Source organism: Hemicordylus capensis, chromosome 3 (genome assembly GCF_027244095.1).
Source record: "Hemicordylus capensis ecotype Gifberg chromosome 3, rHemCap1.1.pri, whole genome shotgun sequence".
In the NCBI taxonomy this organism is placed as follows: domain Eukaryota; kingdom Metazoa; phylum Chordata; class Lepidosauria; order Squamata; family Cordylidae; genus Hemicordylus; species Hemicordylus capensis.
Window position 1 is genome coordinate 323,881,590 of NC_069659.1, and position 26,077 is coordinate 323,907,666.

The window sequence follows — 26,077 nt, forward strand, 5'->3', positions numbered from 1 at the left end:
AGCATATCCATTCCGACATCACTTAAGATGTCCCAACATGCTGCTGGGGCAACCTTTAATTGTGTAAGAGGGGCATTCACCAAATTTCCCCTCCACCTGCACTTCAAAGCCCTGTTTAGACTGCAGTGATGTCCACGCAGGTTCGCTCTCGGCATGTTCCCATACTGCTCACATGTTGCCGCCAGTGCTCATGTGAACCAGCCCTTTGAGACAGAAGACTGGAATGTTATAAAACCACTCTCTTTAGGCTGTCAGAGAAATCCATCTTCTGCTTTAGAGACGATATTAATAGCAAAATCTTTGAACTGCAAAGAACAAAAGGCCGACAAGCCTAATGCCCAGCTGAAAGGCAAGAGTATCCACAAAGCAGCTCTCCCAAGATAAATCACTCAGTGCAGGTTACAGTGTGCCATAATCAGAGAGTATGCACCAGAGGAAGCTGTTTGCAGGGCCAACAATTCAGATGACTCCAGAAATTAGCACATCATAAATCTGAGGGCTTACCTTTAATCATGTGAAGATATCGCTAGTCTAGAGGATTGTTATTCCAAAGCACAGAACTTCCCTCCAAGATTCTGGCCAATTAGAACCAAACAAGAGCTCTTCTTCTTCATCAGCCAATTACCCATCAGTCATCACGGCTTCCCCTCATTGACTAGACAGAACACTGGAAGGCAGGAGCAGACTTGCTTCTTACTGAGTCACTGGGAAGGATCCTGCTATGCAATTTCCTTAATATTTCCAGAATTATAATAACTAGAGACTTAGCTTTAAAAAAGCAAAAAGCTGAGAAGCCAAGCCAGTGAATGTTTTAGAACAAGCACTAGGTGTTATACCTAAAATCCAGACAAAACCCAGCTCTCCAGATGTAATGGCAACTCTTGTAAGAGATGCCCAGTAATCTTCGCTTTCACTCCATTTAACAGGACCAAGTCACACAATAATAAATACAGAAAAAGAGTGCCTGCTAGCTCACTGGAGCTGGTAGTTCCATAGTCAGGGGGACAATGCAGTTGTTTCAAGCCAAGAACAACAAGCAACTGCTTACCAAATTGTGCTTTATTGTGCCACGTACGCTGGTTGTCTGGCCTTCTTCACATGCACTAGCAGCAATGTGGGAGCACGAGGGAATGTGCATCAATGACCTCCCCTGGAGGATGGGGCAAATCCCCACCCCATGCAATTAGGCCTGTCCATGTGGTTCAACCCACAGCCACAGCCATGCCGGATTACACTACAGAGAAGCAGCTTTTTGTGCTGCTCTGGGCAACATGCAAAAGGGTGCTCATGGATTATGCTGCCAAGTGAGGAATGTGTGGTAAAATGATTGTCTATATCAGTGTTATTCATTGCAAGGTCTGAGAGCCAGTGCTCCCACTGACCTTTAAGGGAAACAGCGCCCTCTCAAGTCTCAGCACCATCTTGCATAGTGAGCATGGAGATGTGTAGTCCTTCCCAGTTCTTTCCCTGTAGAGCTTTATGGAGAAAGACCGTGGGAAGGACTACACTTCCCAGCAGTCCATGCAGACCTAAAATGGCACTGGGGCTTGTCTGTTTCTCTTAATGTCCCCTCTCCCAGTGCTGAGAAACGTGCAGCACTGAAGGGAATGTCAGTGCCATGGAAACTGGCTCTCACAGCAAACAATGTTGCCAAAGTGGCCCCCGCTTGAAAAAATAATGCCGATCACTGACCACAACCCCGCAGGAGTCGCAAAAAGCAAAATAATATTTTAAAACAATCCATATAGAAAGTCAAAGATCCTCTCCCAAATCTTGCCAGATTAAAGTCAAAACCAATCATTGGGTGCCTTTACAGAACAATGGCCAACACCCAGACCAACACCATAATGGTACAGCACTGTTTTCTGTCACTACAGATGGAGAGGGGGAAATCCCTCCTCCCCCCTGCAGCCACCTGTGCCTTCCAAAAATATGAAACCAAGGGTCCTCCAGTGCTCAGAGACATATTTTCAGGAGGCACAGAGGACTGCAGAGGGGAGAGGGAGTAGCTGAAAATCTCTCTCTCTCTCTCTCTCTCACTCACACACACACACACCTACCTCTTGCAACAAAAATGCCTTTGCACAGGCACTGCATTAATCTGGATGTCAGCCAATGCTTCTACAAGGCCTCCAGGCAGGTGACTTCTCAAAAAAATGATAATTTATAAAATGATTATCTAAGCCACCAGCACCGCTAAAAAGCATCTTGCATTCTCTCATCTGACCACACAAATTCCACATGATGACAAAATCCAAAACGTAGAGTAGGAACTGATTTTCCATCTCTCCCACAATGACTTAAATCCCGTAGCAAGACAACCCTGGATTTCCCTGCATCAGATCATGCATCTTTATCATTCACACGGCCTTTTGAACTACCAAGGCAATTCTCAGTTTGTCAAGCACGGATTCCACATGCTGCAGCAACTTTAAAGGGCAAATATAAAGGAAAAAAATATCTACTTGCCTAATTAAGAAGTTCAGTGGTAGAAACTAAATCAGGAGCTATGGTCTCTGTACGGGTTCAATTCACATAGGATCTGTTCTACTTCCAGCTTATGCAGGCTCTGAGAGTACCTCTGTGTAAGCAGGAAATCCAGCCAGAGTGAGGCAAGTTATTGGGAAGAACTGCAGCTTTTTGCATATATTATGCTTCACACTCTCCTTGGCTGATGGAAAAGCAGAGATCAAGGCACGAAAGCACCACCACACCTTTCAGGAATTTAAACTCATCGATGAGTGTTCAGAAAGGATAAGTGTTCAGACTCATCATTTCTTAGTAAATTGCTTATTTGTTTATTATTTCAGTACACTAATGAAGCATGTACAGCACACAAATCATGCATCTTTTTTTTTTCCTTTTCTTTTAAATTTCTATTATGATAAACCAGCACCTAAAACAATTTGTGGACAAAACACATATCCCAAGAGAAGCATGGGCAGATACTTCTTTCCTGTGGTCCAGTTCATATGTAACATGAAACAATGGTTTAATGTTATGTGGCTGAACCAAGATGAGCCTCAGGCTCACACATTTCCCCTTTCCTACTCCTGGGGGGGGGGGGGAGTTTCAAGGTCCCATTTGCAGGTTGGAACAGGTCACAGTTTCCCACTTCATCTGAATATGGGAAACTGATATTTGTTCAGAGCAGCGCAAATTAGACCAGGATTATCAACCCATAATTTAATCCTGGTTTGTCAACTTACTGTAGTTTGAATGAATTACAGTTTTCTCTATTCAGATGAACTAGGAAACTATGATTTGTTCAAAGGTACAAAATGGATACTTTAAATCGCCTTCCCTTGCAGGTGAAGGTCAGAGAAAAGGGCAGAGAGAGTACACAGCTCATGCACATAATACTAAACAATGGCTTCATATTATCTATATAAATCATTCACTTGGCCATTCATGTGTGGCAAGGCTTTTGCGGCGGAACTCTCGCGACACGCTGTGAGAGCTCCCGGCATTGGGTGGGAGGTCGTTGGAGGATGACAGCCGGACCCGGCCGCGGTGGGGAGGTGGCATTAATGGAGGGAGCGGCAGCGGCAATGGAGGTGGCCTACCCATCCGGCCACAGTGGGGAGGCGGTGGTGGCGGCGGGCCCGGCCACAGTAATGGAGGCGGCAGTGGTGGGGGACCAGCCCGGCCCGGCCACAATGAGGAGGCGGCAGCGGGCCCAGCCGCGGTGAGGAGGAGGCGGCAGCCCCACCGCCAGGAAGGACCACCAGGAAGAGGGCAGCCGAGAAGGTGCAGGGGAAGGGGGAACCGTCGGCTCCAAAGAGTGCACAGATGCTCTGTGCGAGGTCGGCTAGTTTTATTTATTTATTTAGTACATTTTTGTAATAAATTATGTCTTAACTGGACCTGTGACTTGATTCTATACTTCTTATGAGCTTTCCATATACTGTCTTTGACCACTGGTCCATCTAAGTGAACACTGTCTACACTGGGGAGCAGTGGTTCTCCGGAGTTTAGGCAGGGGTCTTTCTCAGCCCTACCTGGAGACTGAAGCTGAGATCTTCTGCATGCTAAGCATGCACTCCATTACTGAGCCCCTCCCACTAATTATGAAGTTGAGGGAAGGATCCATGTATGATGAAACAGAGTTACATGGGGAAACACCACCACTGTCGTCCCCTTGATCCAGCCTCTTGATACTTCCATGGGTCTTCCCAGTGTTCCTCCTCTCCCATATGGCTTCTCCACTTCCATAGCGTGGGAAGTAGTCATGGAAAAGAGGCTTCCATGTAACTCTCGGATGCCATCAAGCAATTTGAAATTATTTGGAGACAGAACTAAAACAGCAACTTGAACTGTTTTTATCAGCTGAGTGAAGGAAGATTTAACTCATCTGTTTGTTCACTTGCAACACATTATTTCCACTGAGCAATTAGACACTAGAATGAGATTTAGTATTCAAGTTCAGTTCCACATTGAATGTATGAGAATATAAAGCAGCCTTGCACCAAGTCCAATTGCTCTGTTTAGCAACAATTCTCCCGGGTCTCGGAGGTCTTCCACAGCCTATTACCCAGGATTTGCTTTTTAATATATCCTGCCTTTCTGTTCTATCACTGCAATGCCCAAAGCAGCTAAAGCAAAAAAAAAAGTAATAAGAGCAAATAAACAGATAGTACACTTTACAGCTGATCCGTGTGGTGCAGCAGCTACATTGATGGCCTGGGACTGGGGGAGATCCAGTTCAAATTCCCACTTGGCCCCAAAGCTCACTAGGTTATCTTGGTCTAGTCACTCTCATCCCTAACCCACTTCACAAGTTGGATGCGAGGATAAACTTAGGAGTGGAGAGACAATGCACTCTGCCCCAAATACCTTGGAGGAAGGCTGGGATTATAATAACCACACATTTTGCCTCTTGGCTGGCAAGTGATTGTGGATGGGTTGGGGTCCTGCTGAATTTCTGCCTGGATATTTACTCTAGTAGGTGGCATTTTGGGTGAAGAACAGTGCATTGTAGAAATGCATCTGGCAGAAATTCACCAGGGCACCTCCAGCAAGTGACAGAGAAACAGCACCTGTTGAGTTCTACCTCGAAGTCTCTCTCCCCAGCCCAAAGTCGAGCTGAAAGACCTAGCTTAAGTGTGAGTACATAGAGACTAATTTGTAAAGCCAACCTAATATAAAGAGACTGTACAGTCTTTACTGCTTATGAGGCAGGAAAATAAAGGTGACCCCCACGACGTGCAATCTACAAGTTCTTTAGAGCACAAGTGAAAATTGTAAGCACTTTCACTCTCAGCTTCATCCAAGTTTTTTTAAATGTCTGAAGTGTAGACAGGGGTGGTTCTATCATGAGGCCATGCGAAGTGACTGACTCGGGTGGCGAGTGTGGGCACACTGTCCCCCACTGCAGACATCACCCCGACCGGCTTGATGCTGCCACCTCCACCTCAACGGCACTGCTGCTGAAGCCTCTCTCTCAGCTTCTTCTCTCAGTCTCGCACCTCACTGACCCAGACTTCTCACCCTTTACGCTTGCCACCAGCCTCAGCTTCTGGGGTGTGCCGTTGCCACTTGCCATTGGTATGCTGTTTCAAGACAGCATGGAGCTTGCCTCTGGCTGGACTCCCCACTGCTAAGCCAGCATCAGCTTGCTCGCTCTCGCTCTCTCCCCGCCACTCTCTCCCCTGCTAGAAGGGAGAGCGAGAGCGTCAGAACACCCAAATCCTAAGCCCTGCATGGCTTCAAAAATAAAACAATGTAACACGAAGGGTTCACTGCTACTTAAGGATAATAATAATTTTACATCATAATTTTAAATTATTTTAATAATTTAATAATTTAAATAATTTTTAAATAATAATTTTAAATTATGACCATACATTTATGCCTTACCAATGCCGTTATTTTATTTTTACGTGTAATTATTATTAATCAAAAGCTGCTAGCCATTTATGTGTAACTGACTTTCTATTAATATTTTTCTTTTTAATTATGTAAAGATTTTTATTTCTTTTTTGGTCAAAGACCGTAAATAAAGTATGATGATGATGATGATGACATTTTCCCTCAGGCAATATGAAATGATTATTTATGTAGACACTTTCTTTCAAACAACATTATGGAAACAACTGTAAATTAGGGAGCAATCACAAACACAAGTGGGTTCCCCTTGAACATTTAGGAGGTTGAAGTTGCCACTGTTTATTTCCATGGCCTGGTGAAAATCTCTTAAACCATGGCTATACCCATGCAAGCCATGGCTGGCGAGTAAGCCAGGGTTTGAAAACAGGGTTTGAAGTGGGTTTGCCAGCACAGTTTTGAAGGAAGCTGGCTTACATTGACCATCTTTGCATTGGTGCACCATGAATAAGAGACGGGCAGTGTGCCTTCCACAAAGGTCCCATTTGCAAATCCTCTTCAGGAAACCAGGAAACGAAGTTTGCAAGCGTGCAGTTGTTGCCAAAAAGGTGTTCATTCTGAGAGTGGCAAACATTCAGCTTCCACAGTATGCAGGAGTATAATTCCTGGCACAGGATACAAAGGATGAAGTCTCTCTCGTTGATTCCAATGAAACAGTTCAGCTGACTGCTCAGTCAGGCAATTAATGCACTCTTTGAAGCAGTGCCCTTTGCTTTGTTTATATCCTGAAACTGAAAACCAACTAGAATATGGTCGTCTGGAAAGATATTTTGTTGCATAGCAGCCAGCACTCTGGTGAATCCTTGCTGTAAGAGCCCTATGCCGATGTTCTTCTCTATGTGGTAGGGGGAGGCGACAGAAATAATGGTGATGGTGATCCCTCCATATGCCTGATCTCCATGTACAGGCCGAAACATACCCATAGTAGCATATGTACATAAGGAGAGCAGATTCCCAGATGCTGTTGACTACAACTCCCATAATCCCCAGCCAGAGGCCACTGTAGCTGGGGATGCTGGGAGTTGTAGTCAACAACATCTGGAAATCCCTGCTAGAAGGAACAGTGAAGGAGAGTATTGAGTACACCTGGGGCTTTTTAGTTTAGAAAAAAGATGACTGAGGGGAGACATGATAGAGGTCTATAAAATCATGTATGGTGTGGAGAAAGTGGACAGAGAGAAATCTTTTCCCTCTCTCATAACACTAGAACCAGGAAACTGATTGCCAATAAATTTTGGACCGACAAAAGTAAGTACTTTTTCACATGAAGCATAGTCAACCTGTGGAATTCCCTGCCACGAGGAAATTGTTGGTGATAGCCAACAGCCAGGATGACTTTAAGAGGGGTTTAGATAAATTCATGGAGGACAGGTCCATCAATGGCTACTAGTCTGAGGGCTATAGGCCACCTCCAGCCTCAGAGGCAAGATGCCTCGCAATACCAGCTGCGGGGAAGTAACAGCAGGAGAGAGGACATGCCCTCAGCTCTTGCCTGTGGGCTTCCCAGAGGCATCTGGTGGGCCACTTTGTGAAACAGGATGATGGAGTAGATAGGCCTTGGGCCTGATCCAGCTGGGCAGTTCTTATGTGGAACCACATAATTGGTACATCCCATTTTTCTACTGTGCCACTCATGAAATTCTCATCTGTCCACATAGTCTTCACATTCACATTCTGATGAACTGGTGGAGGTCATGGACATAGACAGGACTGGGCCAACTATTTATTTATTGGTCGCATTTATATACCATCCTATAGAAAATCTCAGGACAGTTTACAATCCAATCAAACAAACACCAAAACCTAAAAATCATATAAGCAGATTAAAATCACCATAGATAAAACTTTAAAACATCATAAACAAAAAGCCGGATAAAACAGGTGTATGTTCAAATGCCATTTAGAAACAACCATGGGGAGATTCAAATTTCATTTGGAAGTGTGTTCCAGAGCCTTGGGGCAACCCTAGAGAAGGCCCAGTTTTGGGTCTCCATGAAGCGAGCGGGTGACAACCGCACCAGACCTCCCCCAATGATCGTAATAGGAAGCGCAATTCATGAATAAGAAGGTGCTCTCTTATATTCCATAATCTTGACTACCATGATCGTTCTCCACTCCTCTAGGTGCACAAAAGTCTTCAGCATCAGGCTATTCTCAACAAGCAATGGACCCTAAAAAGGGAGAAATGGCACTGGGGGGAAATGACTGGCAACATGCAAGTAGAATGAAAGTGGCAAGAGAACAGAAACCTATTTTATTTAAATATTTAAATCCCACCTTTTCAACAAGCCCAAGGCAGCTTCTAACATTCCATTTTAAAAGAAAGCATGAAATACAATAGCTAAAAGATGGTACAAGGATTTTCAAAGCAGACATTCTCAAAAACTAAAATTGCATATAAAAGAGAGATTCAAAGCAACTTTGAATAGATAGACAGTTAAATAGCTTCCTTAAGGAGATTTCGATCAGTCATACTGGTTTGTAGTATGTGGGATGCGCAACCACAGCGGCTGCCAAGCAGTAAGGGTGGGGGGCAGGGCGCTGTACCACACCACTACCACCAAAGAAAGGGCAGAAAGGGAAAAGCAAACACTCTGTGGGCAGTTATAAAAAACAGCTGATGGTGCTCAACCCGCCAAGGGAGAAAAGAGGCTGCTGGGAGGCAGGGAACACATGTATACTTGTCTCTTCTGCCCTTTGGTGTCTAATCTGGGGAGAGGTGGCTACAACAGCTGGGGCTTTTTAGTTTAGAAAAAAGACGACTGCGGGGAGACATGACAGAGGTCTAGGAAATCATGCATGGTGTGGAGAAAGTGGAGAGAGAGAAATTCTTCTCCCTCTCCCATAACACTAGAACCAGGAGTCAAACGATGAGCTTACCCATGTGTAACATTCACTGCATGGTTTTTGCAACTAGCATCCTTGTTCCCCACCCCCACCCCAGTCGGCAGCCACCGCCACTGCCAACAAGTACTGGCTTAGATTTATAACCCTCCCTTATCATAAAGGTATAAGGCAGATAAAAGCAAAACAGAACAGACACAGCAGAATATGATTAACCTATCACTGAGGGATAGTAGGATGCCTCCTTGTTTGAAGGAGGCAGTGCTTAGACTACTTCTTAAGAAGCCTTCCCTAGACCCATCAGTGATAGATAGTTATAGGCTTGCTCCAATCTCCCATGGTTGGGCAAGGTGATTGAGAGAGTGGTGGCTAACCAGCTACAGGCAGTTTGGGAGGAAACCTGTTCTCTAGACCCATTTCAAACTGGCTTTAGAGCAGGCTATGGGGTTGAGATGACCGTGGTCGGTCTGATGGATGACCTTTACCAGAGAATTGACAGAGGGAGTGTGACTCTGTTCTTTATGATCTCTCAGCAGAATTCAGTACCATCAATCATGGTATCCTTCTGGTCGCTTGGGGGAGTAGGGGATAGGAGGCACTGCTTTGCAGTGGTTCTATCTCTCAGGAAGATTCCAGATGGTGGAACTTGGTGATGGTTGCTCTTTGAAACAGGAGCTATTATATAGAGTCCCTCAGGGCTCCATTCTGTCATCAGTGCTTTTTAACATCTACATGAAACCACTGGGTGAGGTCATCAGGAGATTTGGTGCTGGGTGTTATCAGTATGCTGATGACACCCAAATCTTTGTTGTCATTATCATCAGGAAATGGCACTCATTCCCTAAACGCCTGCCTACAGGCAGTAATGGGCTGGATGAAGGACAACAAATTGAAGCTGAATCCAAGCAAGATGGAGGTGCTCATTGTAGCGGATCAGAATTTGAGGGCTGAGTTAGAGCTTCCTGTGCTGGATGGGGTTATACTCCCCCAGAAGGAACAGGTACACAGCTTGAGAGTGCTCTTGGATCCAGGCCTCACCCTGGTATCTCAGGTGGTGGCTATGGCTGGAAGTGTTTTCCATCAATTTTGGCTGATTGGACAGCTGCGTCCATTCCTTGAAGATTACGATCGCAAAACAGTGGTGCATCTGCTGGTAATCTCCAAGCTCAGTCCAAACTTCAGTTAGTTCAAAAGGAGGCAGCCAAACTAGTCTCTGGGATTATCTGGAGAGACCATATTATGCCTGTTTCAAAACAGTTGCACGGGCTGCCGATATGTTTCTGGGCAAAATACAAAGTGCTGGTTATCATCTTTAAAGCCCTGAAAGGTTAGGTCTGGGTTACTTTAGAGAGCATCTTCTTCTGTATGATCCTCACCACACATTAAGGTCATCTGAAAAGGTCTGTCTCTGGTTACCGCTGGTATGTGTGCCAGTGATTCGGAACCACACCTTCTCTGAAGCTGCTCCCGGGCTGTGGAATGCACTCCTGGCAGAAATTCATAGTTCGGGCTAATTGCTGGCCTTCAAGAGAGCCCTGAAAACTTATTTGTTTGGCCTGGCCTTCCAAGGTTTTTAAATCATTCTTAAATGTTTTTAACTGGTTTTTAAACTGTTTTTAAATTTGTTTTTATATAGTTTTGAGCTGATTGTTTTAAATGGTTGTTTGTTTTTGATAGTTATGCACCTCCCAGAGCCTTTGGATGGATAGGGAGGTATAGAAATGTAATAAATAAATAAGATCATCCTGAGGTTAGTGTTGGATCAGAACTGGGGAAACCTGGGTTTGAACCTCCACCAAGCCATGAAGTTCATTGAGTGACCAAGTTGGGCTAGTCTCACAATCTTTCAGTTTAAGCTACCTCACCGTGTAGTGGCAAAGACAGGGAGAGGAGTAGAACCATGTACACAGTCCTGATTTCCTGGAGGAAGGACAGGATAAAATAAAGAAATTCACCGGCTGACATCCTGACTAACAAAGCACCAGTGCATGGAAAGAAGCATTGGTGAAATACTAGTGCTTCTGAAGAGTTCCAGGCTAATGCTGAACCAGTGCTATTGAGAGGAGGGGGGTGTTAACAACCTCCTTTTCCCCAGGAAGCCCCCTGTGTCACCCAAAAAATATATCCCTGCACAATCCTCAGGAAAAGATTCTCAGGTGGCACAGAGTGCTTCCAGGGGATGGAGAGATCATTGAAATTTGCCCCCACTGCTGAACCGGCAGTAGAATTGAGTTAGTTTAACTTTTCAGAAGCACCAGTGCGTCATTAATCAGGATATCAGCCAATAAAAATTTTCCCACCGTTTTCAGGATCTGACCAGCTACAACCACTTCTGCAAGATGTTCAAGTGGGAGTGGGAGTTCCAGAGTCAATGGAAAATGTTCAAATGTCCCATCAATAAGGACACATTTAGGACACATTCCAGAATAATCACACTTTTGACAGTGCAATACGACAATACAAACCCACAATGCATTAGAAATTCGGGTGCACTTACTGTCTTCAAACATGCAGGGATAATAATAAGCAAGCCAAAGAAATCCTACTTTGCATCGAGGAACAGAGGAAGCTACCTTATACCAAGTCCATACCAAGGTATGCCTGTTTTTATATGTTTTTATACTCTTAGCATGTTGTTTTTATTGTGTTTTTATTGTATGTTTTTAACTTTTGTAAACCGCCTTGGGGTTATATTTTAACGAAAGGCGGTATAAAAATGCAAAAATAAATAAAATAAATAAATAAATAAAGTCAGACCCTCGGGCCATCTAGCTGTGTATTCTCTACAGATTGGCAGTAGCATCATCATGCAGTGCTAGAATTCAGATATTGTATGGGTAGGTGAACATTTTCACCACACATACCCCTGGAAGAGAGGAGAGCTGGTCTTGTGGTAGCAAGCATGACCTGTCAAGCAGGTTGCATATGAATGGTTGCATACAAATGGGAGACTAGAAATGTGAGCACTGCAAGATATTTCCCTCAGGGGATGGAGCTGCTATGGGAATTGCAGAAGGTTTCAAGTTCCTGTTCTTGTGCAGATCTGACCACCAGCCCAGGTTTGTCCAATCCCCTAGTGCAAGCAGAAACAGAACAAAGGAAGGAGAGCTTCTTCAGGGAACTGAGAAGAGTGTTCTCACCTGCTATCTAATCAATGCTTGATCCAAAATCAGTGCCAGATTTGAAGCAGCTTCATTCCTTCAACACCTTTCAGAGTGCTGACACTACCCTGAAGGTCGATGCCTGTCTTGAAAAACAGCATGCAACCACAATGACCCCCAAATGTGAATGGTTTACCAAGATCCTCTGATTCTGATTAGCAAGGAAACAAGCCTGCTGAAGAAGCTTGTGAAATGCAGCTGATGACTTGGGTGTGCTCATCAGGGAGTCATTAATCCATTCACTGCATGCTCCCTCCCCTTTCTATAGATCAATTTTATATCCTGCCAAAAAGCTCGGGACATGCCCCCCTCCTTTTATTCTCAAAACAGCCCTAAGAGATGGGTTAGGGTGGGAAAGGATGAGAGGCCCAAATTCACCTAGTAAGCTTTGTGACTGAATTGAGACTCAAATCCAGGTCTTCCAAGCCAATGCCTAACCTACAATACAACTCTGGCTTCAAGTCCGACATGATTATAAACACACAAACCAATCTTTCCAATACTTAGAAATTATTAAAAGACTTCTTTTTTTAAAAAAAAGCATCGAACAGTGCCATAATGAATAAAAAGCAGCCATTTCAAATGCCTCATTATTATTATTATTTTATGCAGCACCATGTATATGGTGCATTACAGCTCCATAAGACAAGAGAGACAGAAGACGGATTTCTGCAGCTAAGGAGCTTCCAATATACAATTCATCAGCAGAAAAGACAAAGCAAGATATCAGGGGTAAGTGTTCGCAAATGGGAGTTTGACATATTTGTTAGTTATGGTTGTGATGAGATCCCCCACCCAGCTAAAAATCAAGCATTACCAAAAATATTGCAGTACAGGAGAGTCTTTGCATAACAGCAGAAGAATGCAAAATTGTGAAGTGTGAGCAGTATGTAAACTTCTAAAGCAGAGCTGTACAAATTCAACCTTCCAGCTGTTGTTGTACTACAATTCCTATCATCCCTAGCCACAGTCTAACTAGTAACCATCGATTAAGGGAGTTATAGTCCTCAAATTTCTGCAGCTCTGTTATAAAGCAATGTAAAGATGAGAGGATAAGTATGAGGCATTAGGATGTTAACTTTATAATCACTGCAGTTTGTTTATTTCCCATCCCTTCTTCCAAGAATTCAGAGCAGCATACATGATTCCCTCTGCCCCATTTTATCCTATCAACCTTGTGAGATAAATTAGGCTGAGAGTGATAAGCCCAAGGTCAGTCAGTACACTAATATAACGGCTGAGTGGGGATTTGAATCTGGTATCTCCAACCTAATTCAACACCCTAACCTCTCCAACATGCTGGCTCAGTAGTTGCCATGTCTTGTCAAGGCAACACACTGACCAGGAGAAGCCCCATCCAGATCCTATCCAATTCCAGTACAGGAAAATGTACAGGAATGTACAAAAAGTGCTGCCCCTATTTGAAGCTTTTCTTTATAATCATGAGGACTAAAAGAGCTGAAAGTGGAAAACTGAATCAGCTGCGTCTGAAATACAGGGGGGCCTCCTTATTCGTGGGGATTCTATTCCGTGGCTGTACCGCAGACACGGAAACCGCGGATAAGGAAGCATTAATCCCTATGGGATCGTGAGGGTTACATTCTCGGTTGCCCATTTTCACATGAATATGTCCCCAAACTGGCCAAAAATGGTCAAAAATTGGCTGATTTTCAGGGGGGGCTCCTTACCTGTCCCCTCGAGTCACATTGTGCCCCCAAATGGCCAAAAATCAGCCAAAAATCATGCTTTCCCCCATTTTTTAAAAAATGGGAGCCATTTTGTGGCTCCGGGTCCAAAAATGGCAGCCGGAAATGACCCCCATGGTCATTTCTGGCCACACCCAACCCGTGGATATGCAAGGTCAACTCCCCCCACACCCCGCATATACAGAGATCAGGTGTCATTTTCCTGACCATGGATACGCGAAACTGCAGATGACGAATCCGCAAATAAGGAGGTCCACCTGTATACTCCCCAGCTTGGTGACTGATGATGCGATCAAGAGCAAAGTAGATTTCTAGATGCAACATCTATGCAGTTAAACAGAAGCATCCAAGCAGAGAACACAGTTCATCTCATCTCATTAAAATTATAGTGCAGGTTACGTGAGTGGCATAAATGAAAAGTGCAGGCGATTGGCCTGTAGTTGGGCAGAACCTGGGAGTCTGACTGAGCATTCCCTGTCCTTTGACTAGCAAAAAGGGAAACGTCTTTGTATGGCTGCAGCACTGGCCATAAAGGTTGCAAAGACACATAAATAGAGAAGTTCCAAGTCAGACACTTGAGGTTATATTTAGTCGAGAAAAAGTGGCCGCAGAATTACCTTTAAGTCAGCCGTGACATAAATGTTTCTTTTTGAACCCTGCTTATCAGGAGACACACATTTTCAAGCCATTAAATTCTAACATGACGAAAGTAATTCCTGTGGCTGAACCAATTAAGTCTTCCCTCCCTCCCTCTTCTACTTTAAGGATTTTAGCAAAGCTGCCCCTTTACAAAGCTAATCCTTGTCAATTATTAAAACACTTATTCACATATCCATTACCTTATAAAATGCTGCACGTAAGACAGATGGGCTGGCGCATTGCCTTCTTTTGCTTCAGCATATGCATGAAATTAATCCCCTAGCTCTCTATATACAAAACACAGGAGAGCTCCAAAAATATAAACACAGTTCTTGGAACTCAGACGCACTGAGGCTTTAGTATATGTGATGCTCCTCTAAATAGCAAATGGAGAGACACTTCGCCTTATGGGGCTAGCAGATATAGTATTTTTCCCCAGAGCTTCTTTTAAAATTCAGAAGGTATTTCCTAGGAGAACTCAACCCAACCAACCTCCTCCCTTATTATTATACTACAACTACGGTTATTTATATACCACTCTTCAACCAAAAGTTCTCAAAACAGTTTACATATAAAAATAAATAATACATAAATAAGATGGTCCCCTGTCCCCAAAGGGCTCACAATCTAAAAAGAAACAACATACCAACAACAGCCACTGGAGAGATGCTGTGCTTGGGTTGGATAGGGCCAGTTGCTTTCCCCCTGCTAAATATAAGATAATCGCCACTTTAAAAGGTGTCTGCTCAATTAGCAGGGGTAACATGACAGCATGATGCCATTTTAAGTTAAGCTAACCATGGGCTTATTTTCAGGTTACCACCCAATCCTCCAAATAATTGCACAGAAGTACTAGCTTACAGAACTAGCTTCCTAGCCTATTCACTTTTCTCATACCTATGTCAGTCAATTGTGGCCTAAAAGAAGAAAAAGGTATTTCACAAAGTATTTACAAGCCTGTACTAGTAAGTTAGTGATCAGAAGCTATAGGTGTGCTAGACATTCATTTTTATTTCACCTTTCTTCAACAGAACTCCAAGCAACTTACATGGAGTTCCTAGGCAGTCTCCCATTCAGGCACTAACCAGACCCAGAATGCTTAGCTTCAGCAAGGTGGCTGCATCCCTCTTCAGACCACAGCCCAGGTCCACATAGATTATTAGTTATTATATAAAGCACCTAAAACTTCTAGATGCTGTTCAAGAACTTGGACACAGGTTCAGCCCACAAACTTACAATCTAGTGGTAAAGACAAGTCTCATTAAGGAGAAGAAAGGAAGGCACGTCATTTGGAAAAGCCAGAGTGAACTGATGTGTTTTAGAGAAAGAGCGGAAAGGTGTGGCCCCATCTCCAAATAAAGACTGGGGATGGGGCGATAGCTCAGTGGAAGAACTTCTGCTTTGCATGCAGAAGGTCCCAGGTTCAATCCCTGGCATCTCCCGGTGGGACTGAAAGGCTCCTGCTTGGAACCCAGTACTGAGCTAGATGGACCAATGGTGTGACTTGATATAAGGCAGCTTTGTATCCTATGAACTGTACTCCTGGTCCATTTAGCCTAGAGTTGTCTGTTCTAAGAGGAAGCAATTCTCAAGCAGCCTTTCACAGCTCTCCTATTCAATATCTTTTAAGTGGAGATGCCTGTGACTGAACAGTTATGTAAGAGACATGCTGCACCATCAACCTGTGTGTGGCATTCACCTATAATTTCACCTGCTGCAAAAAGGCAGCCTTTCTCTCTCCACTGAATTGTGAACAACCATGCACAATGTCTTAAGTTGGTGAGGAATCGGACCTGCTGATCTCCCCACAGGGCACAATGAGCCCTCTTTGGAAGCACTACAGAGACTCTCCCAAGATGAATCATCCCCTTAAGAGCAAGTGAAATATCTGCACTCTGAAGATCACACATTTTATACCAGTACCAGAACTTTGCTAAAATAGTTGTGTGTGTTTTTGTTTGTTTGTTTTTAAAGCACGAAAAGAAAGAGCAGAAAGATTAAGTTGTATTTTCAATAGACATCAGAAATTCCAAAAAACATTTTGCAACAAGTGAAACCAGCTTCCTATGACACTCAGGAGTAAAACCTTGTTCCTGTTACAGTCAATGGGACATCCAAGTGCCTTAATGAAGCCATTATCTCTCAGTGGTCTAACTAAAAGTTAAACTGTAATTTTTGCAAATCAAGGCAGAAATGCCTCATTTCACCACTAACAGAAATACAAATTATATATAATAGATAGATAGATGGAATCACACACATTAGTAATTCATTATATCCTGCTTTTAAACTATTTTCTACCCTAATGAGGAGAAAATTGGATGGCTGATTAATTCACCAAGAATATTTTTGGTAACAAGCAATTGTTCTTCATTCAAGATCATACACAATTAAGAATGGAAATGTTAACAGAAAGAAAGTCCACAAAATAGTAATCATTCTTTAAACGGATTGGATTTTCATGGTTTTTAAATGAATTGGATCCAAAGGTGGAAAAGCACTTCCTCTATGCACGGGGGGGCTGATTTTCCTCCCAGACTGCAAAGCCCTATGCTACATCACACACCTCTTCCAGAGGGTCCCCTCAAACCTTTGGGAAAGCTTTTCAAGGGAGCAGGGGGATGAGGGAGAGGATGGCACCCCCTCCCCATGCACAGAGAGATCTTTGTATTCAACTTTATAAGCCATAAAATGTAAGAGGGGAAAAATTATTGAATGAATAATCAGACCCCAAAAATGTGAAAAATCAGCTTCACAGCAATTTTACAACCTACTATCAGTGTCCAAATACAGATAAACAGCAACAATACCATTAAAATGACAAAGTAGTAATTTAATACACAGGATGAAGTATTAAGCATCCATGCTCAAAGACTTAGAGGTATGCACATATATGCACCTTTCTACAATATACTCATCACCTTTCTGCAGGATATTTTCAACATAAAAAAAAAATCCTTACCTTTTTCTGGGCTTAAATTTTTATATACTTCGAGGTCTGCCATTAAATTTGTTACTGTTATACATTATTGGCAGAGAGAACAGACATTCTTCCCAAAGCAAAGTCTAAATTAACTCATATTCCCAGGGATAATATATTTGCAACACAATCCTTAGAAGTATCCAAGAACTTTGCCAATCCTGCCCAACGCGAACCACGATAAACTCTATGTTATCCATGGCATGGATTCAGGAAGATTAAAACAAAAATCCAGAAAGTGATCCAGGACAACATTTGCTCCAAACTGAAGAGGGAAAGGAAGCACCAGTCTGATAGGAAACCTGGAAGGCTCTGCTTTGTGCAGCTGCTATTGTGGAAATGCAGGAGCTGTGACCACTTTGGGTATGAGACATGCATGCACAGTGCAATGATTAAAATCCTCAAGGCACTAAATGTGCATGAAGCATTGTGAAAAGCAGGTCTCTAAACATCAAGGAAGAAATCTATCACAGATAACCCTTCTCCACATTTTGGATTTTAAAAGTGAGGGAGTGACGTAGGTTGAATGCTGAGGATGAAAAGAAAAACAGAATCCCACTTGGGGAAAAGAAGGTCTCAGCATCTCTTGCTCAGGGAATTCATGAAGTGGAAGGAAGCAAATGGGGACTGGAGCTCATTCTGAGCTTTTCCCAGAGTTTCTATACAGCAGGGGGAGGGCACTGAATGTACTGAGGCAATACTGGAAATATATAATGAGCTAAAGTAATTTGAATTGAATTTATTAATATTAATTGGATTTTGATCCCACCTTTCTTTGCATTAAAATAAATTACCATTCCAATTAGGTTTGCTTTTCTCTTTCTTTAAATGGAACCTATGGTCCATTTAGAAGCAGCCTGGCAGCAAAAAATTCAATAGGAACAACTTGCTTTGACAGAGAGACATGCCTGTTGAATTCTGCGTCATAAGAACATAAAAACAGCCCTGCTGGATCAGGCCCAGGGCCCATCTAGTCCAGCATCCTGTTTCACACAGTGGCCCACCAAATGCCGCTGGAAGCCACAGGCAGGAGTCGAGGGCATGCCCTCTCTCCTGCTGTTACTCCCCTGCAACGGGGACTCAGAAGCATCCTGCCTTTGAGGCTGGAGGTTGCCTATAGCCCTCCGACTAGTAGCCATTGATAGACCTCTCCTCCATGAAGTTATCCAAACCCTTCTTAAAGCCATCCAGGTTGTTGGCTGTCACCACATCTTGTGGCAAAGAATTCCACAAGTAGGTTATGCATTGTGTGAAAAAATACTTCCATTTCTTGGTTCTAGATTTCCTGGCAATCAATTTCATGGGATGACCCCTGGTTCTAGTGTTATGGGAGAGGGAGAAGAATTTATCTCTATCCACTTTCTCCACACCATGCATGATTTTAGAGACCTCTCTCATGTCTCCCCACAGCTCAGATCCCATCAGTGTATACTTGAAGCTGGGTGTTTCTGTTGCAATGTGCATCACTTTACACTTGCCAATATTGAACCACATTTGCCATTTTGTCACCCACTCACCCAGTTTGGAGAAATCCTTTTGGAGCACTTCACAATCCACTATGGATTTCACTACCCGAAAGAGTTTGGTATCATCTGCAAATTGGGCCACCTCGTTGCTTACTTTTTCTTACTTCTTACTTCTGCCCTACTTCTAGAACATTTATGAATAAATTAAAAAGGACCCGACCCAGTACAGATCCCTGGGGGACCCCACTTCTTACTTCCCTCCATTGTGAAAACGCTCCATTTGTACCTACCCTCTAATTCCTGTCTTTCAACCATTTAGCAATCTTGTTCCCTTATCTCAAGTTTTCTCAGGAGTCTCACACACAGCTAATAAACTCCCACACAGCTAATAAGGTTGCAGAACTTCTGACACTTCCTGATGTTGAAGTTCCCCACATCTGGATAGGGATTTAATGTTTACTCTTGCTACTGCAGAGCTTGACGGATCCCAGGCACCAGGGAGCCATGGTGTCTAGAAATTTAACCATAATGGGTAGGATAACTAGGATATTCAGGGGACGAGCTATTTAATGAAACCTTTATGTGTCCCAGACTGTCTTGTTTTTGTTCTGTGTGTTAACATAAAGAGGACAAAGAGAAACCTATTTACCCTCACCCTATGCAAGGCCCATCACTAAGTCTGGTAATTTCGTCAAGTGTCCATTGTCTGGCTCTTAGATCCAAAGCAAATTTGTCAAGGCTTGGTGTAAGCATTAGGATGCATGCTCCAGAACGTCTTACTGCCTATTGGGCTTTCCATCTTCCATGAAGTTATCTTAGTCATTCTTTGTCCAATTCAGTGTTTTAACAGCAATATAGTTCACCCATGATGACATGACAAACCTTTGGGTTGATGAGCATTTATTTTGTTGCTGCACCACATCTTAGAATTGAGCTCCACCATACTTTTCTCCCACAACCACACCTTTGGAGTTCCTGATGATGATGATGATGATGATGATGATGATGATGATGATGCCAACTATCTAGAAATACTTCCAGATCACCTTCCAATTTGCCTAAGCAATGAGATAAATCTATGCTCTGTTCCCCTAATCTCCAGGTTCCCAACCTGCAGTACTCCAGATGTTGCTGAACTATAACTTCTACAATCCCCAGCAATATTATATTTTAACTAGGGATGATGGGAGTTGAAGTAGCGCAGGCTGGGAACCCCTGCCATAATCTTTCACTGCTCCTATCCTCCCTTCCTTGTACTTGGCAGGCCAGTTTCTCTCCTTCAGATCTTCTGGCCCTCCAAATCACTGATATCCTCATATGGTCTGGAAGGTGACAGATTCTACCACCATTTTCTCTTCTTTTCTGAGTCCAACAGACAGCAACCACAAGCAAGCCTTTGTCCCTGGAAACCTATATACTACAAGATAAAATTAATCCATTTGTCCAGGTTTTGAAAGATTTGGGCTTTATTCAGTATGCAAAGGTATGGGTCCAAAGTTTAGTGATGCAGGAAATGCTGTATAGGTTATCCATGGTCGAGTAATTGACACCCGACTTCAGTTTACACGTGGGGGGAAAGCCCCTCCCAAAGGTTTAGTTCCACATATCTGCGGATTGGAGGGTGGCCGGAAATGACTTCAGAGGTCATTTCTGGCCACCATTTTGTAAAATGGAGCCATTTTGTGGCTTATTAAGGTAAAAACACAACAGATTTTTTCCATGAAAAATTGTGGGGGAAATTGATAATTTGGACTTCGGGGCGGGGGCACTGCAGGATAGTTAGAGGCCCGCAGAGCATGGTAGGGCACTTTATTTTGCCCCCAATTCCTGTGGTGAGCATCCTGGGATTGGGACCAGCAGCAGAGTTTTACAAAAGGTAAAGCTCAAGCCTGTGTCTAAAATGGCTGGTTTGCAAGAAACTGAAGTGTGAACTTTGGTTCTGTGAGCCAAAGTAACTGAAGTGGAATTGTTTATTGTGTAGTCAAGGCCTGAGGAGCAGGGAGAATTACTCCATCCTGCCTTGGAGTTTGTTTATGCATTGTGCTATGTTGAGTCCATCATGAGAACTAGCTTAAAACTTGCTATGTTAATCATATTTAGGTGGTCTTAGAAAACCACATTTTAGATATCAGTACATGTATGTATTGGAGTACATACTTTCACACAGTAACTGCTGAATTGCTTTTACATGATATCTCCTGATAACATTTCTTACCTGCTATTTCCTAATAACAATTCTTTGCATGCTATCTCTAAATAACATTTCTTGGAACGGAAAAGGCGCCAATTAGGACCACAGACCGGTCGAAGCTGGGCACAAACAGGATTGTTTCCTTTTTGGATTAACTAAACAATAATCCTGGACCCCACCATGCAAGGATGGGAGACTAGAGATTGTTTACATTAAGGATGGAAATTAGAAAGAAATGATGCGGCTGTCTTGGATGGGAGCTATGACAAACAGGTTTTGGGAAAGGTTATAAAAGAATCCACCTCTCCCACACAAGGGAATGCCACACCACAGCACCACCACACCATACCACTAGCCGGATACCCACAGAAGTCCCTGTTAGCTGGCCTAACAGCATTCTGCCTCAGCCTGTGCTCCACGCCGCCATCTTTTCTTCCCCCTCAATCCCTCCGCCTTTCATTCCCTTTGCCTTTGGCTCATATTTCTCTACGTCAGCAATGAGCTCTCTTCTCTCTTCTCCCCCTCCTTTCTCTGACTTGGCCTCTCGGCTCAGAGATTATGTGTGGCTTTCTGCTTTCTGTTTGAGCAACCTTGGGTTATTTGGGTCATTGCTAAGCTTTGTGTTAGCTACATTAAAGAGGAGAAGAGGTGATTTTAAAAACGGCTTAAACTGCTTGCAAAAGTAGGAGGGAATCCCTTTCGCTACTAGAGCTGGGCTATGAGATTGTTTTGGTTTGTTGCTACACCTCAGGAGAGATAAGACTGAGTTTTGGCTGCTATCCCAGACTAGACAGGAATGTGTCTCCACTCTACTCAGAGCAGAAATTGTTTTTTGCTGTTAACTGTTTCAGTGAGGATGAAAGATTTTAAAATGTTGTCGAGAACTCTACATTACAATGAATAAGTATTTTGCTTGCATGCCTGTGTGCTTAATTGCCTGAATGTAATCATAGTTTCAATAAAGCCTTTTAAATTATAATCTGTGTGGGACGCTTCTTATCTCCCTCTTTCCCAAATGTACATGATCTCAGGATAACAAATCAAAAGTAGTCTGGTTGACTACAGTTGTCTTAGTGACAGACAGGCTGCTCACAACACTTCCCCATGATTTTCAACCTCCGGGAACCTAAACACAAACACCCCAGCCATTCAGTAGATTTTAATGCCTCGGCATCCACGGTATTATTGTCGAACCGAATCCCCACAGATACCGAGTTCCACCTGTATGTGTAGATGGTTCAAAGTTTAATCCCTGGCATCTCCAATTAAATATCTCTCAGACTGAAATAAATGAATTTACCAGAGACCTTTAGGAGTTGTTGCCAATTAAGCAGACTGTAGGCCAGTTCAGACGAAACCTCACCAGCCCTCACAATTATAAAGGGGATGTGCTGGGAGTACATCTGTCACAGCATCTTCCACTGACATTCCAACGTTATCCTGGCACATTGCATGGGGGTACTGTTCATCTGAATGGCCGCTATACACACACACACAAATAAACAAACTAACCAGGGCAGTAGACATGATTGCTCCTAAGCATCCTTTGACCCGCTTGGAAACTGGCCCTTTGGTATGCACAATAACTATGGGAGCTGAAGCTGCAAGGTAGATGACAGGACTGCAAGTAGAGAAAGACTCAACTGGAATCTGACAGATTACAATATAGAGCTCATTTGAAGACCTACACAAGCAATATGCGCAGCAAAAAAGCAATTCTTTTCTGCCTGTATTATATCCACAAGCTCACGTCCAGCAAAGTTGTTTAAGGTTGTGAGAGGGCTAGTATAAGCCCCTCTTCACTTGAATCAGAATTTGGAACCATCAATTACCCTCTGTAACATTTTTAATGATTTTTTTGTGAATAAAATCTCTCGTATTCGGGCCAACTTAGATTTAGACTCCACAATTATTTCAGAGTTTAATACAGAGGTGTCCTCTTATGTGGTTAGGCTGGATCACTTTCAGTTTGTGACTCTTGAGGATGTAGACAAGCTGCTTGAAACAGTAGGGCCTGCCACCTGCTCTCTGGACCCTTGTCCAACATGATTTATACCATCTGGCGTTGGGGTCATTGTAGAAGTCCTCTGAGAAAGGCCAGGATACCTTTGTGTCTTAAGGAGGCAATTATTAGACCACTTCTGAAGAAGTCTACATTGGATCCTCAGAGTTAAACAACTATAGGGTTGTCTCCAGCCTTCTGTGGTCAGGCAAAGTAATTGAAAGTGTAATGTCGCCAGCAAGCCATATTTCAGGGCAGCACATATTGCAGCTCTCTACTCCAGTGTCTCAATCATACTGGATAATGGGCTCATGATCTTAGCACACACTTCACCCTGCCTAGTCAAGGGACTTGGTTCCAAATGGGTCAATAACAGGGATGTGCACAAAGGATTTTGGCACCTCTGTTTCGAGGCAGCAAAATGCTTTGAGCTGCCCCCACCGAATCGTTTCAGCGGGGGTGAGCCGGCATTTTAAAAGGAGGAAGGCAGGCCTTACCTAACCGTCCACTGCCCCCATCACCCCAGTGCAGTACTGTCAGGATTAAATCCACCCCGCGTGGCTTCAAGGCTCCTCTCAGCAGCCAGTGTCAGCACAGAAATGGCATCTAAGCATGCGCAGATGCCATCTTGAGTGGTCAGCATGGTGTTGCTGACCACTCACGATAGCATCCATGTATGCTCAGATGCAATTTCTGTGCCAACACCACCCGCAGGCTGCTGGGAGGAGCCCCTGCTGGGGCGTTTAATCCCGACAGTGCCGCAGCAGGGGTGGGGGTGGAGGAGGAACGATGGAGGGGCAGGCAAGACCTGACTTCCTCCTTTTAAAGCACCTGCTCTCCGCCCCCAGATGTACACGAAACGCTTTGTGCACATCCCTAGTCGATAAGCACTGGCTGTGCAGACAGTGTGCATTCAGGTTTAGCAGCTAACAAGACTTTAAATGATGCTCCAACCCCTTTAGCCAGGCTATTCAAACTCCACTTCAAAAGGTAAGTCGCTGAGGGGAAGAATCTCCTTGTCCAAGAGAGAGAACAGTCAAGCACTCTTCAGGAGTAACACAGATAAGCGGCACATTGGCTGGCAAGGGCCCAGTGGAGAGGCTCATAAAAACTATAGATGTGTAATCTTTTTATACCTGAAAGACATCCTGGTCTTAAGGAGAGTCAACTGAGCACAGCTTTATTCACCACATTTGCATACAAAGTACACCAGTCCCTCTTGCCTTTGTTGGGCAAGCTTCACTCAGAGTGATTAAGTGGCAATGAACTTCTTTGTCTTTCATGGAATCTAACACCCACTGGGTAGGCAGACCGTCTTGGAAACTGCCTCAGGGCATGTTTTGAGGTGTATCTACCTCTGGCCAAAGCACATAGCCTTGGAATCTGTTTGGATCACTATTCTATGGACTCACATACACACAAGCTGTAGCCCTTCACTCCTTGCTCCACTTTCCTGCCTTTTACCCATGAGGAGACCTCTCTGCCAACATGCAATGAATGCACCAGCTAGGAAGGGCAGGTAAACTAACCTCTTGCCCTTCTAAGACTCCTTGCCACTTCTCTCCCTCCCTTCCGGCTTCCCAAGCACTTTTCATGGCAAGCCTTAAGCCAGGCTCTGGTCTAAGAGCCTGAGCCAACCTGATTCATTCTTAATTATGACTTCAAATTTCAAATTTCAAACTTCAGTCAAAATTGATTGCATTGCCTAACCAAATGTTTGTCTTATGAACCCCTATTTTACCCTTAATAAAGCCTTGAAACTGTATTCCTGTCTCCTCATTTTTCCAATATGCCAATTGGTTCCTGATGCTGGAACCAAACTGCTCCCTCAACCCAAGCTAATTTCCCCACTTTAAGCTACAAACATAGTTGAGATGTCTAGCCAGCAGCTCAGGGCAGTAGTGGCCTCCCAGTTCCAAACAGTCTTGGAGGACACTGATTATCTAGACCCATTTCAAACTGGTTTTCGGGCAGGCTATGGTGGAGATTGCTTTGGTCGGCCCGATGGATGATCTCCAATGGGGAACTGATGGAGGGAGTGTGACTCTGTTGGTCCTTTTGGATCCTCAGCGGCTTTCAATACTATCAACCAAAGTATCCTTCTGGAGCAACTGAGGGGGTTGGGAGTGGGAGACACTGCTTTGCAGTGGTTCTGCTCCTATCTCTCAGGCAGATTCCAGATGGAGTCATGGAGACTGTAGTTCTTCGAAAGCTTTTATATGACAGCCCCCAGGGTTCCATACTGTCTCCAATGCTTCTTAACATCTGCATGAAACCGCTGAGAAAGATCATCAGGAGATTTGGTGCAGGGTGTTATAAGTATGCTGACGACACCCAAATCTATTTCTCCATGTCATCAGGAGAAGGCATAATCTCTCTAAATGCCTGTCTGGAGGCAGTGATGGGCTGGATGAGAGATAACAAACTGAATGATGGAGGTACTGATTGTGCGGGGGTCGGAACTCAGGGGACAATTTTGATCTACTGGTTCTGGATGGGGTCACACTTCCTCAGAAGGAACAGCAACGCAATCTGGGAGTGCTTGTGGTTCCAAACCTCTCCCTGGTATCTCAGGCTGAGGCAGTGGCCAGAGGTAATTTCTATCAGCTTCAGCTAATATGCCAGCTGTGCCCATTTCTTGAGATAAGTGACCTAAAAGCGGTGGTATATCTGCTGGTAACCTCCAGACTTGACTGCTGCAATTCGTTCTGTGTGGAGATTCCTTTGTACATAGTCTGGAAACTCAGTTGGTACAGAATGTGGCAACCAGGTTGGTCTCTGAGTAATCTCAAAGTGGCCATATTACTCCTATATTAAAAGAATAACAGTGACTACCAAAAAGGTTCTGGGCAAAATACAAGGTGCTGGTTATAACCTATAAATCCCTAAACAGCTTAGGCCCTGGGTATCTAAGAGAACGTCTTCTTCATTATGAGCCCCTTTACCCATCGAGATCATCCAAAGAGGTTCATCTGCAATTACCAGAGGAGAGCTGACTTGTCCCCATAGCTAAGCAGGGTCTGCCCTGGTTGCATATGAATGGGAGACTTGATGTGTAAGCACTGCAAGATATTCCCCTCAGAGGATGGAGCCGCTCTGGGAAGAGCATCTAGGCTCCAAGTTCCTTCCCTGGCATCTCCAGGAGAGGGCTGAGAGAGATTCCTGCCTGCAACCTTGGAGAAGCCACTGCCAGTCTGTGAGG

General features: G+C 43.9%; 1 protein-coding gene across 6 annotated transcripts in view; it reads right to left on the reverse strand.

Annotated features, from left to right (window-relative positions):
• The window catches only part of PLCH1 (phospholipase C eta 1), a 204,264-nt gene that overhangs the window by 112,696 nt on the left and 65,491 nt on the right, over positions 1–26,077 (reverse strand). Inside the window, exon 1 of one of the 6 annotated variants that reach the window (XM_053309999.1) lies at positions 17,199–17,814. The exons of 3 other annotated variants lie outside the window; for them this stretch is intronic. In XM_053309999.1, coding sequence (XP_053165974.1) covers positions 17,199–17,241 — 43 coding nt within the window. In that variant the 5' untranslated portion in view covers positions 17,242–17,814. Of the gene's footprint in view, positions 1–1,048; positions 1,161–14,436; positions 14,569–17,198; positions 17,815–26,077 lie in introns of those variants that run through there. 2 more of the 6 variants (XM_053310001.1, XM_053310002.1) reach the window with 2 other exon arrangements.